Raw genomic sequence first — 18621 nt, forward strand, 5'->3', positions numbered from 1 at the left:
GCCAAAACACTCTTGGAAACAGTTGACTTATTTTATGCTGCATTATAGAGGAACAACCCCTGATGTACAGAATCCCACATGGGAAAGGTTGGTGTTTGGCCCTGAGTTCTTCCAGAAGCCAACTTAAGACAAGGATTTGGGTGCAAGTAGTTTATTTGGGAAACTTAGAGAGAGGAATGGGAAGGGAAGTGGGGAAAATTGGAACACCAGTAAAAGTGGTGTGCTGTCAAGCCAGTTCCTTCTGCGGGCAGCTGGCGCTCAGTCCTCCTGTGGAGCCCTGGGAGCCGGCGGGGAACACTCCTCCGCAGCATCCCACCCGAAGGGCTGGGGCTCAGGCGCTTGTCCGCCGACGCTCTGTCGTTGGTGCTGGGGGGCCAGTCCCATGGACGGTGCTCCCTAGCTGGGCACATGTGCACTGCGCCGGCAGGTGGTCACAGGTGTTTGCAGTCAACAGCCTTCGGCTCCTGGCAGTAAATGCGAAGGGGATATGGGTGGACACTCAGTTGCTATGAGGCTAATGAAGCCTCCCACAACTCTGTGGTATTTCTAGTTTCAACTTTCCCTCTGAACTTCGACCCACTACATGGCCTTTACAGGAAAGCTCATGGTGATGTAACTAGATAGACATTCTTTCAAAGTGTCTTCTGCTGCTAGGTGACCATAACTTTTCATTCTGGATTGGCTTCCAGTTCCTGAATTTCTTAGAAAATATTAGAAGGAAACAAAAAGCCTGTAACAATGAATCTTCCTTTGTGTTTTTAGGAGAGGCTTCATTTTGTTTTTTTTAATCAGAACTAAAAGCAAAGTACCACAACTCAAGCATTATCTTTAGAAAAGAAAATCTATTGATTTCAATACCCTGCAACAAACCAGCTATATGCCTTTGAAATGAATGCAGAATAAAAACTTGATCAATAAAATATTTATAGGCATGATATAAAGAGAGTAAGTATAAGAAATTTGTCTAATAACAAAGCTCATTTAAAAAGCATTTAATGTTCATGAAAACCCCTAAAACAACTTGTAAGCAACACTACCTGAGTTTCTGGCAGTTCAAAACTAAACTTCTGCATGGCAAACACTACTGTCTGAACCCCTGACTTCTTCCTAACCTCAGTGCAGCCCTTCTGAGAAAATACCCTATGATGTCACTATGAAACCCAACAGCGGGCCTGCCTGGCACCAGGGTCTCTTAGGTTCCCATATTCCTTCTTCCTGGTTTGCTTTACCACCAGCCAGTGATGAGCGACCCACACCCCTGGGCCCAAGTCCACTCTGCTTTCCTATCCTGCTCACAGAAGAAAACTGGGCCGCCAGGGTCACTACTTCCCCATCTGCCTAATATACCTTTAAAAAGTAGGGTTTGTTTTCCCATTGAAATTCTTCTCAACAGAGTGATGTAAACTGTAAGAACGTAGAGGGAAAAAATATATTTAGATAGATAGAGATATAGATGCACACACACACACACACACATACAATGGGACTCAGTGAAGCTATTGCTATTTTTGAGTGTTTAAATTGCATTTCCTGAACATTTTAACTTTGCCAGATTTGTCCCCTGTATACAAGTAGTGACCAGTATATGAAGTTGAAGAGCCTTTACCTTCTGTCTTGGAGTCGCTTGTCTCTCATTCTTTCAGCTGTTGGTGAAGTGCCTTCTAGTCATTGATTTGATTGCCTTTTGTTACAAAGGAATTAAGAAACTAATACCTAGTGGTCGGCACAGACTGTGCTGGAAAAAAGGAAAACACAGTGAGCCATGGCCGTTCACACTGAAAGAACCTATACTGTATTTGAAGCACCTTTGAACAATTGGACAGTGTGATGACATCAGAAGTTTGGGGTAGTTTGGAAACTTGTGGACTCTGGATTTAGCGCAGGGGCTAGAACTTCTGTCGTCTTACTTTCCAACGTGATGTCATCTGCAGTACGATACTGAATGTAGTGGGCCATCTCTGCGCTCGCCCTCTGGGTCCCCTTTTGTACCCCCCTCGGGACTGCCCTCAGGCTCCTGCCACCCATGCAGCCATACCCGGAAGCCAATGACCCATCAGTGCTCCCGGTGGCTCTGCGGTGTAAGTGACCCTCCAGAGTCCCCCAGGGCTCAAACAGCAGCGAGCCTCCTTGCTCAGCTGCCTCTTCTGCCTGGCCTGCCTCTCCTGGGAGCCCTTCTTTGGAAAGTCCCTCGTCTCAGGGTCTGCCTCTGGGGAACGCACCCCAAGTCATGAGGTATGAGCGGTTTTCAGGGAATGAGTGTCAGTGACCGACACAAACAACTTCACCCGCACCTCGGTGTCCAAAGAAGGTTGCCTTTGCCTCTGTGCCGTCAGCCACTTCTCTCTGCACTGAAGCATTCTTGTGATTGCTCTGCTCTTCCAGGTGACACAGAGGCCCAGCTCCCATAAGATGAGATGTCTTTTCCGAATTAGCTTTGTCCCAAAGGATCCAATTGACCTTTTAAGGAGAGATCCAGTTGCTTTTGAGTATCTCTATGTTCAGGTATGTGAGAATTTGGGCATGCTTTATATTATTGTTATGGGAAAAACTAACTGTGGATTTTGTACCTAAATTCTTTCACCTGAGATCTTTCTCTTTGTCCCCCACCCCAAGTTCAATGATACCATGGTGCTTCTTTTGTTTGCTTATTTTTGATTTTGAAATAATTCTGTACTTATGAAAAAGTTGCAATATTAGTAAAAGACCTCTTCGATATCCTTTCCCCACATTCACCAATTTTAAGTTTACCACATTTACTTTAGTGTGTGCACATGTTCCCCCCACCAAAAAAATCCATTACACACCCAATTTTCTTCCAAACCATAGGAATGTCAGTTGCCAAAATCATGCTCATTTACTCCCAAATCCTTCAGTGTGTATTTCCTAGTAACAAGGACAGTCTCTTATATAATCATGTACAATTAACCAAGTCGGGAAGTTTAACACTCATATATTTCCATTATCTGATCTACAATCCATGTCCAAATTTTGCCTACTGTTCCCAAAATGTCATTTATCTCAATTTATTCCTAAAACTGGATCCACTCCAGGAACCCGTTTTGCATTTAGTTGTCGTGTCACTTCACTGTCCTTATATCTGGACTGTTTCTCAGTCTTTGACTCTCAAGACCTGGACCCTTCTGGGGAGTACTGCTCTGAGCGTGTGGGTTTGGGTTTCTCTGATGGTTTCTCCTGATGGGAAGAGGTTATGCACTTTGGGCAGAAGCACAACGTGAGTGATTTTGTGGCCTCCTTGGGGCACCCCATCAGGAGGCACATGGTGTCAATTTTCCCCTTAATGACAAGGTTATCTTTGACTCATGGTTAAGGTGACGTTCTCCAAATGTATCCAACTAGAAGTTACTACTTTCTTATTTTAATTAACAAGTAACTTGTGGAGAGTCACTTTGAAACCCTCATTGGGATTTATTCTGATTCATGCCTGAATCCATTATTATTGTGATGGTTGAAAATGATGATTATCTTAATTCTGTTATTTCTTCATTTATTAATTGACATTCTACTTAAGAAAGGAGTTTGCCCTACTTATTCATTCATTTATTTGATGCTAAGATTGTTCTGAAATGTAGGTGTTCATTATACTGGAATGAATACTTTCAAGGCAATAAAACTTTAAAAAAATAGTATTCTTTGCAGACTGTTTGTATCTGATTCTGGCATATAATCTCAAAAAGAAACAAGGCTATTTGATACTCTGTCCCAAAGGGAATCCGTTTGATACTGAGGACATGTTCCTGTATTATTCTGTAACAGCTTTGCATTACTCTCACTTAAATTCCCAGGATAATCACATTAAACAGCAAGAACCCACTTACCTAATGTTAGGCATTTAGCATTAGAACTACTCAAAGAGGTTGTAAAGCTAAATGTAACCTCACCCCACAAAAAAGGGAGAAAAGGCCAAATTGTGGCAAAAACAAAAAAACAACCCACGCTGTCATTGGCTGGGGACACCTGTGTAAGGCAAAGATTGCAGAGGCCATAAGTTAGAAATAAAAAGCAAAGTGGGTAAGAAAAAGAAAATAAAAGAAACCATTTGTTAATTCTTGGCAGTTGATACACTGGTATTTGTTTTACTGTTCTCAGTATGTTCTTGGGTATTTCAGAGCTTTTGTAATCTCTAAAAAGTTGAGTGGGAAAAGAAAATAAGTAGAAGATGGCAGAGAGACAGAGGGAAGATAAATGCCAAAGGCTGGGAAAGGTGACATAAATTCAAGTGACAATAAGCCCTGGAGAACAGAAATTAAATCAGAGAAGAAAGAAGCACAATGTACTAGAACATTCCTGCAGATGGGGACACTAAACAAAAAGCTGATGAAATGTTTTCCCTCCTCAGTGGTCTTTAGAAGAGACTGTGGTACTTAGCAGCTCAGTAGGATGATTAAAGATCATGAAGATAACCCCGAGTCATCAGGAAAAGCAAAGAAATGTGTAGTGCACTTTATACCATTTTCTACCCAGAACAGTGAAACTGTCATGACTTGAATTTTTCAAATGTTAATCTTCGGTCACCTGGACCCCTCAGTAATATCCCCGGCCCCCCAGTAGGCCCAGTAACCCAGATGTGACTGTATGAAGCAGCCAGCCCGATTCCCAGCAGATTGGTTACTGTGTCCTCCCCACATTGCTGCTGAACACCAACCCAGGGCTTTGCCACTGCAGCTCAGATCATGGGCTGTGTTTTTTAGCCTGTCAGTTGCAAATAAATAGTTACAGGTGCCGGTCAGCTCATGGTTGCGGACGAGGAGATGCCTTCGGCTGCCATTCTCTATAATTACATACTCATCCCGTTAACAGGATGATGCTTTAAAACTATTTTATGCTGCTTCCTTTTTAACCATCACAAGCCCGTTGCATTTATAAAAAAAGAATGTGGTTGTGTTTGTCTCGGGGAGGGGAGTTCTGCTAAGCAAGCTTCTGTTTAAGGTGTATTTGCTCAAATGTAACGCACTTCATGTAGATCTTTCTTATTCACAAGATGCATGTTTTATACCTGTGGGGCTGTCCTGAGAAGAGGAAAACCTATGCGGGAATCTTGCCCAGGGGCTAGCAGAAGACTGATGCTGTTTCTGCTTCCAGTTTAGCATGTGTGGTAGACTAAACACCCCTTCAAGGAGTAGCCAGTGCAGGGGGTGGAAAGTCATGTATGGGGGACCACAGAGACCAACATAAAGCTGCCATCATCTTATACATCTTCCACTGAAAAATAGGAAGTGACAATTTCTTGGCATCAGACTCTTCGTTCTGAAATGCCTTGTGTTCACAGAATGCACAGTGTGTCTGAAATAACATAACTGTCTAAAATAAGCCAGTGGATCTGCAAATGATGCTGTGTGCCCACGTTGAATTTAGGTACTAGAAAGATGCAATAAAATGAACCTAGCGAACAAAAGAGGAAGCGGAAGCAATATATACCACATCACAAAGACAAAAGTCAGTTCAGCCTGGTGGGTTCCTAATAGGGACAGTAGCCGTTCACCAGACCAACCACGACAATGAAACAGGTGTTAGTAGCGATACTGTCTATTATCCCCTCGTCATCAAAGGGCCATGAGGTATTTTACAGATGATATATAGCATCAATATAGATGTTAGCATCTATATTCACAGAAAACCCTAATAATTTAGACTTCTCTAATTCATAATTATGAGCTATGCTGACATTTACCTGTCCACTATCTATTAAGAAAAAGATTGTCATGCCTGTTCGTGAACAAAATAATACCTATGCTTTCCAGCACTCTAGCGGTATCAGTTTCCTTTTTAACATCTAACATGCTCATTTTAAGTGAACTTTCTGTAGGCCTAAAGTAGAGTCTGTCAGGACCTCCATTTAGCAAAACAGTGACCACCACTTACTTGTGTACGTGAGAGTAAGAAAAACAGGATTAGTGCCAAATGTCTATGCAAAAATATAAAGTCAGACTTAATGCTGATTCTCCAGGGTCAGTCTGTATGAATTATATAATGGAATTAAGTGAACTAATCACTTTGACTAAAAATTGAGTCAGAAGTCCGGTTAAATACAGGGTATATCAGGGAATAGGAAAAAGTAGTCCCAGTCACACGTCTTCGGAGAACTCATACCGATGACTCACCTTTGTAAAGCACATTCCAGTTTATGAAACATCCTTTTAGGTGTACCAGTAAACTGGAGTCCATTTTCAGACAAAACTGAGACTCAACAGAGACGAATTGCCATGTCCAAGGCTGTTTTATTAGTAGTAGACAGAGCCTGTGATCAAACCTGGAGCTTTTGTCTCTAAATTCTATGCTAAAACCCTGCTTCAAATCAGTCATGCAGTAGCAGTCATAGAAGAAAGTCATTTATCAAAATGATTTATCGGCAAACGTCCAGTGCCTCTTATGGCCTGGCACTGTGCCAATTGCCTTCCGCACCTTCATCCCTCATGAGACTCCCTGAAATGACCCTTTGGGCCTTCAGCCCCATGGCTCCCCTTTGCAGACAATGCTGGGCACTTGGGCATAACTGGTAAACCCAAACAGCAAATGGTAGCCTGGAATTGCTCTCCAGAGCGGCCTTCACTCACACCACCCTAGCTCCCGCCTCAGGTCAGACCCACTTCCAGCAAGGAGTGCTTTGCAGTTTGAAGGAGATTCCAAGGAGACGCAAAGGTGGGTGGCTGTATTAGGGATGGAGGGGGAAAGAATGTGGCCTCAGGAGTGAAGGGATGATCTGAAGCTGCGAGTAGGCATGTGTGTTGTGCCAGTATGGCATGGCTGGATGTTGGAAGGGCAGAATTTGTGTGCAGAGAGTCTGGTTTCTGTACCATACAAGGGCACTTGTTCCCATTTAGTAAAATCAACGTATGAGGTGACCATAAATGCGCTTCTCTCAGAAGGGAGGCAGACGAATCCTGATACACTTTTCCGTTTGAATTCTTCATGGGACCTGGCAAAGAATAAAGGGAGAAAGAGGCTAGATACCTTATTTTCTAGCCCAAGAGCCTAGTTTCCCATAACAAAAATAAGTAAACACACAGGCAGAATATGCTTAAGCAGGGCCGTGCTCCCATCAGCACTGAGCTGGTCCTTGGATCCTAGCGAGCATGCCATCCTAAAAGCAATCCCTTGTGGTCATACGTGACTTCACCCGTCACAACACGCTCTCGGCCACTCCTCAGTTTGATGCTCACCACAAACCCAGTGAGGGAGGTGTTGCCGTTTTACAGATGAGAAAGTAAGGCAGAGAAACATGGAATGAGTCCGTCAAAGCCAAAGTGGGGGCAGTCACCACCGGGCTACCCAGGGTTCCAACAGCTACTCTCTGCTGAGTGCACCAGCTGACTGGGATAAGCACTTGATGTGCATCTCATTTAATCCTTGCACCACTTCAGTGAGGCAGTTAGCATGAATCCCCATTGCATAGATAAGTAAACTGAGGCTTCAGGAGCAAACTGGTTGAAGTTACATAAACAGGTAGCCATAGGCAAAGCTGGGACTGCGAAGCAGGTGGTTATAAATCCAGAGTTGCTGCTGTCTGTCGCCTTGCTAATCCTGCCTCCCCAAGCTGCTCTGGGTGACAGCTATTAATGTGGATGAGCGCCGGCCATTTGCCAGGTAGAGCCTAAGGGCCTTACACTGTTAACTCATTTAATCCTCACCACAGCCCTGTGATGGGGAAGCAGTATTATCCCCAATTTACAGGAGAGGAGACTGAGGCACAGAACAATTAAGGAACTTGCCCAAGGTCATGCCCCGGTGAAGTAAAGGAACAGGATTCAACCCAGGATTCTAACCCTGGCAGCCCAGCTACAGAAGCCATACTGTTCTAGCCAGTACTTCACGTGCTCGGTTGCTGCACCTGTGTTTGGAAATTGCGTATCTAAATTCCTAATTATTTTTACAAGAAGCTATATATTTAAATAGCAGCTGACTTGTTGATCAATGCTAAATGTTTTTGCGTGGTCTCTGTGTCAATATGTGCAATTACGTACCGACTCGGTTCTCAGCAGCCCAGTGGAAGTGTTTCCACATTTAGCCTCTCTGCCTTGCACGTGAAGGTGGAACACTGGGGATGTGCCTGTCACCTGTTCCTCAGGCAAGGCGGTGCAGCCCATTCTTTGACAAGCTGCGCCCTCTGCTGGTCTCTCTGCAGAGTTGTAACGATGTTGTTCAGGAGCGATTCGGGCCGGAACTGAAATACGACATAGCCCTGCGGCTGGCTGCCTTGCAGATGTATATCGCAACCGTTACCACCAAGCAAACGCAGAAAATCTCCCTCAAATACATCGAGTAAGTGTTGACTCTCAGAGCTGTTTTGGAGACAGAGGTACTACATCGTTAACGCCCAAGTGTATTTTTGATGCATGTCTCTTATTCCAAAGTGGATCTCGTTTGTGACAGAGCACTGGTTAACCAGAGGCAAAATATACGAATATCTTGTTCGTTTTTGGTGGAAGAGACCCACGTCTTAAATAATCCACCTCTAGAGAATTGCAGTTCAAATGAGGGTCATATTTAAAATGAAGCATACATTGTAAAACTCTTAAACAAGCTTTGGTCTCAGCGTTTTTCAGGCATTAAGCTGTTAAGTCTCATGACGTCCCTATGAGATCAGTAGGACTTTAGGGCCATGTTACAGGCGAGCAAACTGAGGCACAGATGATGAAGTAACTTGCCCAAGTCACACTGGCTGTGACCTCGAGGGGCAGGATTGGAAGCCAGGCAGTGGGATTCCACAGGGATCAGTTGAAGCACGTGTGTTCGGACAGTGGTCTGCATACCCCCAGATTCCTCTAGCTGCTAATCGAAGTGCAGTACAAAGAGCCATGTTCTTAGTCACAGTCTGGAAGGATGGTATTTGTAGTAGAAATCTGTGCGAGTGGGCAGGTAAGCCCCGCTTCATGAACCCCTTGTCGCTTGGAAACTGTGACTGCCTTCTCCGGCCGAATTCGCCATTTACAGCATCAGTATACTACCTTTTTGGCAGAGAAGATCCCCTTTTTAGAAAAAAACTGTGTAGCTTTAGTTGATGTGTCTACTTAAGGGGCCATCCTTTACAAGAGAGCCCTCCTTCGCCCACTCGGTACGGTGGCAGGTCACTCAGTGGCCTAAAGCCTCACTCCTTACGCCTGGCAGCTCTAATGCCAGGAGAAAGGAACATTCATACTCCGAAGATCACGGCCTGGCTGAAGCCACGTGTCCACGTAATGCTAAGAGCCTTAGAGCCCTCTCCATCTCCACCTCCAAGCCATGTGCAAGCTAGTTAACATCCACCTCCCCAAGAAGCTGCCCTTGGGCTGTCTGCAAAGCCTCTAAATCACACAGGGCCAGGTTGACCCTCCTGGTGGCAAAAGGCCTTCTTCCCAGCAGGTCCATGAGCCTGTGCTGGGGAGGATTAGAACCCCCATTTACTGACTCCAGTGCCACTGTTCTTATCACTCTCAGTTATTCTGTTGATGCTGGGGGGGACAAGTCCTTGTGTGCGGTCTGGGATTGGCTGGCCTTCCCCTCAGTCACACTTTTCCACAGATTTTTCTCTTTCTCTCTTGCCACGTGCACTGTGACCATAGCCAGAGCCTCAGCTCATAAAGCGGCCTCCAGCTCAGTCACCCCTTCATCCACTCCCCTTTCTGAAGTTCCTGGGGATGGATGAAACTGGCTTTCATTTGAGAGGGTGGCCTTCACAACTTGAGATGGTTTCCAGACAATTAAAACGCACTTCTGCTCCTACTCTCTGTATACCCTATCTTAGCAGGTTGAACATGGTACAGTCAGATACCTCCCAGAGGTAACCATCTTGACAGGAATCTTCCAGAATCTTCGAGAATGTTCTCAGTAATTAATTCATTCACCTGACAAATGTTCATTGAACATTTTATATAGTATTTACCCAAGGACAGTAGACAGTACTAGTAAGTATAAATAATAAGCCTGGCTGTCAGAGAGCTCATGCTCTCATTAGAAACATATGTAAAGTAAGGGTTTGAAATAATGGTACAACTAGAATTGTAGCCCGTAAGAGCACCGAATGATGGGTGGAGATAGTTAAGTACCAGTTGAGGAGGAGGAAATGGGGACCACAAGAAGCACTATCTTAACTAGTGAGAAGAATGTGAATGGTCAAGAGGAGGAAGGCTGTCTTCCTACCCTTCTTTGGAGAGGATCTGGAGCAGGAGAAATACCCAGAGTCACCTTGAAGGCTTTCTTATAATTTAGAAGATACTGGTTGGGCACGTGGCCAATCAGGCTAGAGTTCCGAGAGTTCAAAAGATGGGACCTTCTTAGGATTGTGGTCATTGCTGGGGAAATGGAAAATATATTAAGCTAGTCCCATTTCTTTGTTTTGCTTGTATATCCACACCTGTGAGTGCAGTTGGCCTCTCCCCATCAGTGCCAGGCGTACATGACGGTCATGAACCCCACCTTGCCTCCACAACAGCTGCACTCCACCCCGCCCAGCAAGAAACATTGACGGAGGGAGTTAGATAGACGCGATCTGGCTGGGACAAAAGAACTGTGTGTGTGTAGAGAAATGGCCATTGATGAGGGAGATGGGGAGGGAAGAATTTGCGGGCCATAAAGGAGTTGCATCTGTCCTAAGTGAAGAGAGAAAGACACAAAGTGGACAGACAGGGAGAGGTGACAACGGGAATAAACAAAAGGATGGAGAGAGGTGGGTGTTGGAAATACAAACTCAGATATGTGAATTAATTCTAGGAGATTCAGAGGTGGGTCAGATAAACTATCTCTTCAATTTCCGTTGGTCCCAAATGCCTCATTAGCATTCTCTCTGAAGAGTGAAGAATATGTTTCTTTTAAAATGCAAACATGCATTAATGATCAGAAATAGTATGCTTCCTGAGTGTAAATTAAAGGTTGCTCCCTAATTGGGGACTTTTCTCCATTCCCTGCCTACCAAGAGTTCATGTGTTTCAACAAACTTCAGAGCGCCATTTTGTCTTAGATAAGTAGCCATCACAAGAATGTGAAATTAAAGATATGCTCTTTATTGCAGAAAAGAATGGGGATTAGAGACTTTCCTTCCCTCGGCTGTGCTGCAAAGCATGAAAGAGAAGAACATAAAGAAAGCACTTTCACACCTTGTCAAAGCAAATCAAAACTTGGTGCCACCGGGTAAAAAGGTATTACATTTACATCTTAATAGAAAATGGATTTTAAGGAGAGAGGCTTGCATGCACTTTAGAAAATGTATAAAATTAGCCCGTGAATAAAGTACTTAGCACCAGATTTTCAGAAGCAGTAACACTGTATAACCCCCCTTTTCTTGACTATTAACATGTTTTTAAGACTGATGAAATATAAGTGTTCTTATGGAAACCTGTTTATTGCTTGCAAGCTATGGACTCCTTCCTGTACGGAGTGTGTTCGCGTTCACGAGTGCGTGCATGTAGGAGAACCTCGCAGAGCCTCTGAGATCTTGTGAAGAGAGGATAGAGTTGCAAGATGATCTCACATTTCCATCGTGCTCTTGCTTACCACTCAGACCAGCTGAAATGCACAGCAGCCAGCAAGGGTCCCTGCAGACCAGGCACCGTGTTAACTAGCGAGGGTTTCTCTGCCTCAGCACTGGTGACATTTGGCACCAGATCGCCTTTGTTGGGGGAGAGGGGCTGCCCTGTGCGTTGTGGCAGGCAGTGCCGCTTGTCTCTACCAGTCGCGCCCCCACCCCCTCAATCATGACAAACAAGTGTCTCCAGACATGCAGCAGACATGCAGCATGTGCCCTGGGGAACAAAGTCACCCCCCAGCTGACACACTCTGAATTAAATCTTACTCGTGTTTTTTTTTTTATCAAGTAGAAGGACAAAGGACATTTTTAAATATCCTGTGGGTCAGAATAGAGAGTTATGTTTATAGGTAATAAAAAGCAAAGGGTATAGGAAGAAAGAGAAGGAGACTTAAAATACTGGACCTATAAAAACTGGAAGCAGTGTAACAACCCGAGAGCACTTCCCGTTGGTACCGGCCGCAGGGACGTGTGTGACTCTGATGTAAATCACTGTTTACGTGGGTAGTTCTTAGGTCTTGGTATTGGGTTTTAAGTCATTTTCACTGGCTAAGGCATACATCTTTCTATTCCCTCCTTACCGCATGGCTTTTTTTTTTTTTTAATAAAATCAGGCTGAGCACACTGTCAGCCACCTTTGACTTACTTCACAGCGTCTGTAAACGTTCAGATCCTAGAAATACAGCAGGATGTCTTGGATCAAGGTTTTTAACATTTCAGCTCTGATTGGCCCAACGCTCATTTCTTTTCGTTGACCTGATTAATTTTTCAAGCCTGGCCCATTGCTTTTGGGATTCAGGTAACTGCTCTAAGGTCAATCTATCTATCACTGTCCTTCCATAAAGGTCAGTTTATCTAGCCAAGAAGGAGCAGTTTGCTTTCAAATCCATTTGCAAAGTGCTTTGGGTTTTTGCAAAAAGTAGGATGGATGAACAGTGTGAAAGGACAATGACATAAAAGATAGCGAATTCAGGTATAGTCAGCAGATGAAGCAGTCATCTAATCGGAAGCAGAATTTCACAGTCGTTGGTTTGTGATGGTCTACCCCTGGTTGGAAAATTTCACCCCTAAAAAGCATTCCTGGCACATTCAGTATGAAACAGGGACTTTTTTTCAATCATTTTTTCATGTGGGAATCTACATTTTTAAGTCTATAAACTTTGTCTGGGTCACATTTCATTTGTGAATCATTCAGGACACTCAATAGATTCTTGGAGGTAAACTAATAAAACAGAGACCTACATAGCAAGTTCAAACATTTCCACAATGTTTGAGGCTTAGAAAGTTCATTTTCCCTAACAACTTGAAATGGCTGGAAGAAACTTGAGATGGGCAGAGAGAGCCTGTTTGAAAGGCTTTACAAAGATTGCAGGAGTGTATTCAAAACAGCCCCCAGACTCTGCTACAGGTGGGTGTCCAGGGCTGTGGGAGAATTTTAATCCAACCTGCTTTTGTCCCTAATGGCAATTGAAAAACACAAGTGGCTTCTGGAAGTCGCCTCATGAGCAGGTGTTCAGTGGACCCTTTGTCTTCTTGGTCTCCCTCTCAAGGATCCTGGCCCAGCATGTCCACACTTAAGAGGCTCCCATACATTTCCCCCCAAATAAAAAGAGGTTAATCTGGATATTGCCACAGCCCTTTCTCAGGACACCAAACACAGGGCAATGTACTTGGGTTCCTCGTGCAGAGTCCTTGCCCCACCCCATCTGTTGGCAGTAGCATCATTCCGGTTGGCCCTTGTTTCCAGCTGGTCCCCAGCAGAATGAGAATCTCCCCCAATGGAGGTAACACCTGAGGTTTCTTTTCTCTCCTCAGCTCTCTGCACTGCAAGCCAAGGTCCATTATCTCAAGTTCCTCAGTGACCTTCGATTGTATGGGGGTCGTGTGTTCAAGGCAACATTAGTGGTAATTTCTTTTTCTTGCTTTTGCTGGGAAGCCACAGAGGCCGGCAGAATGTCCCTGCATAGGCTGTCTGGAATGAGCTGCCTTTGATGACAAAAGCAGGTCAGCTGTGAATCTTTTCCAGCCTCCATTTCTAATAGACTGCACCACAGTCTGAAAACATCAGAAGAAATGCCACTGCAGAATGCCCTAGAAAAGGGAGTGGGAAGAACAAAGGGGACTGGTGCACTCTGACAATGGCCTCCTTTTACATCCTTGGGCCAGAAGTTGCTTCTACATTAAAAAAGAAAAAATCCTCATTCCTAAAAGTTTCTTATGATTATATGTGCTATGGTAGCACTTACTTTCTGCTCTATTTGTAACTTATCAGAGCCACAATGCAAGCAATGCAGTCGTCTCTCTGGCTCTTCTAGAAGAATGACTTAGTACAACATAACCCAGAAGTGCTTTCTGAAGAAAATGTAATCTTATAAAAACAGACTCTCAGATTCGACTTTGAATGGTGCTTCAGAAGTCTAGTGGTTTTATATTTTGTCAATGTCTCTTTCTCAGCAGGCAGAAAAGCGCTCAGAAGTGACTCTCTTGGTTGGGCCCCGGTATGGCATAAGTCACGTCATAAATACCAAAACCAATCTGGTGGCTCTTTTAGCTGACTTCAGCCATGTCAACAGGATCGAGATGTTTACTGAAGAGGAGAATTTGGTGAGGGTGGAGCTCCACGTGCTGGATGTGAAGGTAAGTCTTTCTGGTGTTGACATGGGGCCTTGCTTTGCACAGATCTTTTGTGATAAGACTGCCGTTATTTACAGAGCAGGTGAAATGTTAACATGTGCAGAGGATCAGAGATGTGAGAAGTGCAAGAAAAAAATTCATCCAGGCCAGGCTGGAGAGTTTAGTCCTCACTAAACAGTCATATAATCTAGAGACAGGTTGCTATGCTTCTCTGGGCTTAATTTCTTCATGTATATGGAAGCAAGCAAGCTGATCCATTGCTAAGGTCCCTGCTGGCCCCAGAGTACATAAATCATAGACAGGGAGTGGGAAGATTTTTCCCTACTGAGGTTCTAGAATATATGACTCTAAGGTAAAGAGTCGGGGAGATTTTTCCTAACTCTGTTTAGAACTCCCATTCCCTTCTGTTAGATTGGGTCCATATGTGTTTATTCTTTTGGAAAAGCTGAGTATTTTAGTCAGTCTGTCTTTTGATGCTATAGTGAGTGATTAGTACTGACTGAACATCTGGCCCTTAAGAATGTCATGGCCATTCCGTCTAAAAAACACAATCAGAGGCTGTCCTCAAAGGGCAAAGCTCTCCTCCCAAAACAGAAGTGGATAGGAGATAGTCCAAGTGCCCTGTCCTCACCTTCTTGTCCTTGTAACATATGAGCTGTTGCATTTTGGTGATTAATGTTTCGATGAAGAATAGGCACTGGGCCCAAAGAGAGACAGAAGACCCGGCCAAGGAAACAGTGTCAACGAGAAGTGCTGTGAGAACAGGTGACCAGGACCCGTTCCCGTGCCCGCTCCCACGAGGGTGGTGTGGGAGGAGCGGATCAAGAGTAAATGAGGAGGTGGGAAAGGGTTTCTACACAGCAGATCAGAAAGGATATGTGTGCTGTGCAGCAGGAAGGCAGGGCCATGAAAGGGAGAACATGGAGCTTGGCCAGGTTGGCCAGTGCCCGGGCACGGCCTTCCAGGGGCTGAATCCAGGGGCTCCAGCTGACTTCATGGCAAGCTGAAGGCACCAGAAGACACGTGGGGAGCCTGAATTGTGGGGTGGTTTGCCAGGAGGCTGCAGTTGGAATGGAAGGGAGAGGCAGCTAGTTCTTCAAGGAGCACAGGGGCCGCTCTGCATGGGAAGTTGGGGTCCCCCAGGCAGAGCCTTTGGGGCCGGCCAGGGTCCCGCACCTGCCTGTGGAAACAGGAGTCCTATCCGAGCCCTGCCCCTTATTTCCCTCCTGCTTTCTCTCGCTTTCACCAAGAACACCAGCCAGTCTGTCCTTCTTGACTTGAAAGTGGCTCCAGGCGAACACATCCTTCCCCACATGCCCAAGGTCCACGTCCAATTACATGGTAACCCCGTTGTTTACAGGAAGTTTTCACAAGGCCTTTTCAACTCCCACCTGTGAGTTTACAATTTTGAGTCTATAATGTACAATTTTGCCCTCCTGGGCATTTATAATTTTTTTTAGAAGCATCCTTTCCCTGGGTCTCTTTGACACTTTTCATTCAGTCTTAGCAGTCATTTCCACTTGATTTTTACTTCTCTTCAGCACTAATTTTCACCATGAACCCAAACTGAATCTTGCTGCGATTTTTCCGATTACACAGCTCATAATTGACCCCTTAACTATCTATTTTCAAAATGTGAACTATGTGGAACCAAAACCCATGTTATTGTTTTGTCATTCCAGGGTGACTTGGAAAAGATTCAGAATGTCCTGGCTTTCAAAATGGGGCCACCTAAATGTTTCTCAGCAGGGCTCCCTGTGTTACCCTGCCCTGTCCCCGTCTGTGTTTCTCCAGTGAAATGATTGCTCAGTAGCCTTTTTTGTTCACATTGCAGAAGTGTAAGTGCAGCCTGTTCAGGAGGGACGCTTTAACCAAAAGTTCCTCTTTCCTGCAGCCCATCACACTCCTGATGGAATCGTCAGATGCCATGAACCTGGCCTGCTTGACGGCAGGCTACTACAGGCTCCTTGTGGATTCCAGGAGGTCGATATTTAACATGGCCAACAAGAAAAACGCAGGGACCCAGGAAACAGGTATTCTCCCCTGAAACTCGTGAAACAGTGATCCCTGCCTCCTGACATGACAACAGTAATAAGGATGTTCCTTGAAAAGTTAAAATCGTACCCATAAAAAATTCTAATGTCCAAATTTAACATGAAAGCTTTCAGTCACTTCCAGTGGGGACTGATTTTTCTTGGTGACAGTGTTGGCTTTTCTATTATATCTTAGGCATCACTTGGAAATGCCGGGATGTGTGCTTCAAAGGCAGTGCTTTTATGGTGAAGGGAACAGGTATCAGCCTTTGCGGCTGTTCTTCCTGCCTCAGTCTTGCAGAGGTGAGGGCGCAGAGAATGAACAGGCACGGGATGGCCATAGGAGTCATGAGCCCCCAGCTTCCGGGCTTGTCTCTGCTTAAGGTGCCCCAGGCCAGCCATCTGGACACCTCTGCCTGCGTCAGACTTACTCAGGATTGTGGAAGCTCTACCAATAAGAGGATATGGGCATTGCCCAGCACTTGGGCTTGGGCCTCTAAAAGGGACCCCAGCAGCTATCTTAGCTCTGTGATGGGAGCATCAGATAATTCAATTCAACCGGTTGACAAGATGAAGTAGCTCCAAAGTGAGGGCAAAGAGGGCTGCACTGGTAATAGTTTCCTTGAGGGTGACTGGTTTTCATTTGTTTTAGAACTTTGTTCTTCAGTGTTTGAACATTTTCCTCCCTCTACAGTGGACACTCAGTAAGTACGGCTGAGGGACAGACAGGCATTCAAGCTCTAGCTAGTGACCCATGAAAAAATTAAATCAGGGATTCCAGAATGAAGGTTTCTTCTAAAAGAAAGGGAAATTCAGAGGACCGAATTCCATTGGCACTGTTTCTGAGAGATAAGGGGGAAGGAAAAAGAAGAGAGGGAAGACCCTCTCACTTATACACTTAGCAGAGAATGTAAGTCATTCTTCCAGAAGCGTGTGGTAATATGTAGATAGACACATGCAGTTTGTGATGATGGCTGGTAAATGGGAGCCAGTACAGTCAGAGGAAAAGGGCAAGTGAGAAAGAAGAAGAGAGAGACGGACAGGGAGTGCCAGAGGCAACAGCGACCTGCAACTAGATTTAATCCAGTCCCTCCTTGAAGCATCTGGTTTGGGTTTTTGTTTTTTAATTTCTCAAAGTCTGGGTTTTCTCACTTGTAAAACTGAGATTAAAAACCCAGCATGCAACATAAAGGTTAGGAAGAAATCTATGTTCAAGACCTAAAACAATGACCAATACTTGTATTAATAATTGGTGCAGGGGGGGGGACGGGAAAAATTGGGAATGAAAGTGACAGAAACACAGAAAGGAAGACACACAGCAAAGAAAGAACCTATGAAACACAAGTGATGAAAAATAAACAGGGAAGGAACAAAGAGGAGGTGGTGAGTATGTGCTGGGTTCAGTGGCGTGCATTTTTATGACCACGTTTTCATTAAACTGGAGATTTAGAGCAATTTAACACTGACCTTTGAAATTCTGAGGAGCAGTTCAGCAATTTAACACAGTCCTTCTGCATTGGAAAGCCAGTTTTCAGCATTTTATCTTCAAATCTTAAAGTTTATCTTGAAAATAAGACCTTTACCCCATGGCCTGTTAAGGTCGTCCGGGTGCATGAAGACAACCAGCCTCCATTCTGTCCGATCTGCAGTGACTCCCAGTGTAATGGGTACTAAAATTTTGAGAGGCAAAAACTTAGTTCCAAACACCATGTGGACACAATGGAACTTCACCCTTTCAGCGATTGCTCCCAGTTCTACAGTGAGGTTGTGGGTGAGGGTACATGTTCCACATCTCTCTCTTCATTCTCAGAGAGAAACAGAGGGAGAGAAAGAGATTGGTGGGGGGAGAAAGAGAGGCTGTGTTTGTAAGAAGTGGGGACAAGGGAGAGAGGGTGGCATGTTCTAATAAGCAACTGGTTGACCCACGCTGAACAGCAGCCTGGGGCTTAGCATCCTCTAAGGGCTGACAGTTCTCTCTTCTCTTCAGAAACTCCCAAAACATCTCCTAAGGCTCCAGAAATGTAGAGAGCGAAGTCTGTTTCAGCCAGTTCACCCCAAGTCCACATTCTGTTCCCCCTTTGTGGGATACTGGGCCACAGTATCAGTCCCACTTCCCAATCCACATCCTTCTGTGTCTCCAAAATCATTCCAGAAGCCAAATGAGTACACCCTCTGGAAGGAAGCCAAGGCTTGAGTGTGTATTTTCTTCTTGTCTCAAACTGATTGAAGACCATAGTCAAGGTCCCCAGTAAGGAACAGTAAATGCCCATTTCTTCTCTATCCTGAAAGTTATCCTTAGTTACTTTCAGAATCCCTGAACCCACACATTTACACATCTCTGGGCCTTAGGAGGGTCAGAGTAAGTATCTGTTAACTTGTTTTTAGCCTGCAGACCTATGCAGTTTCCTTGTTGGTCTAAATGAGGAGTTGGCAAACTAT

General features: G+C 44.8%; 1 protein-coding gene across 4 annotated transcripts in view; it reads left to right on the top strand.

The window, feature by feature from the left end:
• The window catches only part of FRMPD4 (FERM and PDZ domain containing 4), a 751103-nt gene that overhangs the window by 722003 nt on the left and 10479 nt on the right, over positions 1-18621 (top strand). For all 4 annotated transcript variants that reach the window (XM_073227599.1, XM_073227601.1, XM_073227600.1 and 1 more), the window contains 6 exons: positions 2383-2502; positions 8141-8277; positions 11003-11129; positions 13331-13420; positions 13970-14152; positions 16044-16182. In XM_073227599.1, coding sequence (XP_073083700.1) covers positions 2383-2502; positions 8141-8277; positions 11003-11129; positions 13331-13420; positions 13970-14152; positions 16044-16182 — 796 coding nt within the window. The remainder of the gene's footprint in view (positions 1-2382; positions 2503-8140; positions 8278-11002; positions 11130-13330; positions 13421-13969; positions 14153-16043; positions 16183-18621) is intronic.

This window comes from Manis javanica, chromosome X (genome assembly GCF_040802235.1).
Source record: "Manis javanica isolate MJ-LG chromosome X, MJ_LKY, whole genome shotgun sequence".
Taxonomy (NCBI): domain Eukaryota; kingdom Metazoa; phylum Chordata; class Mammalia; order Pholidota; family Manidae; genus Manis; species Manis javanica.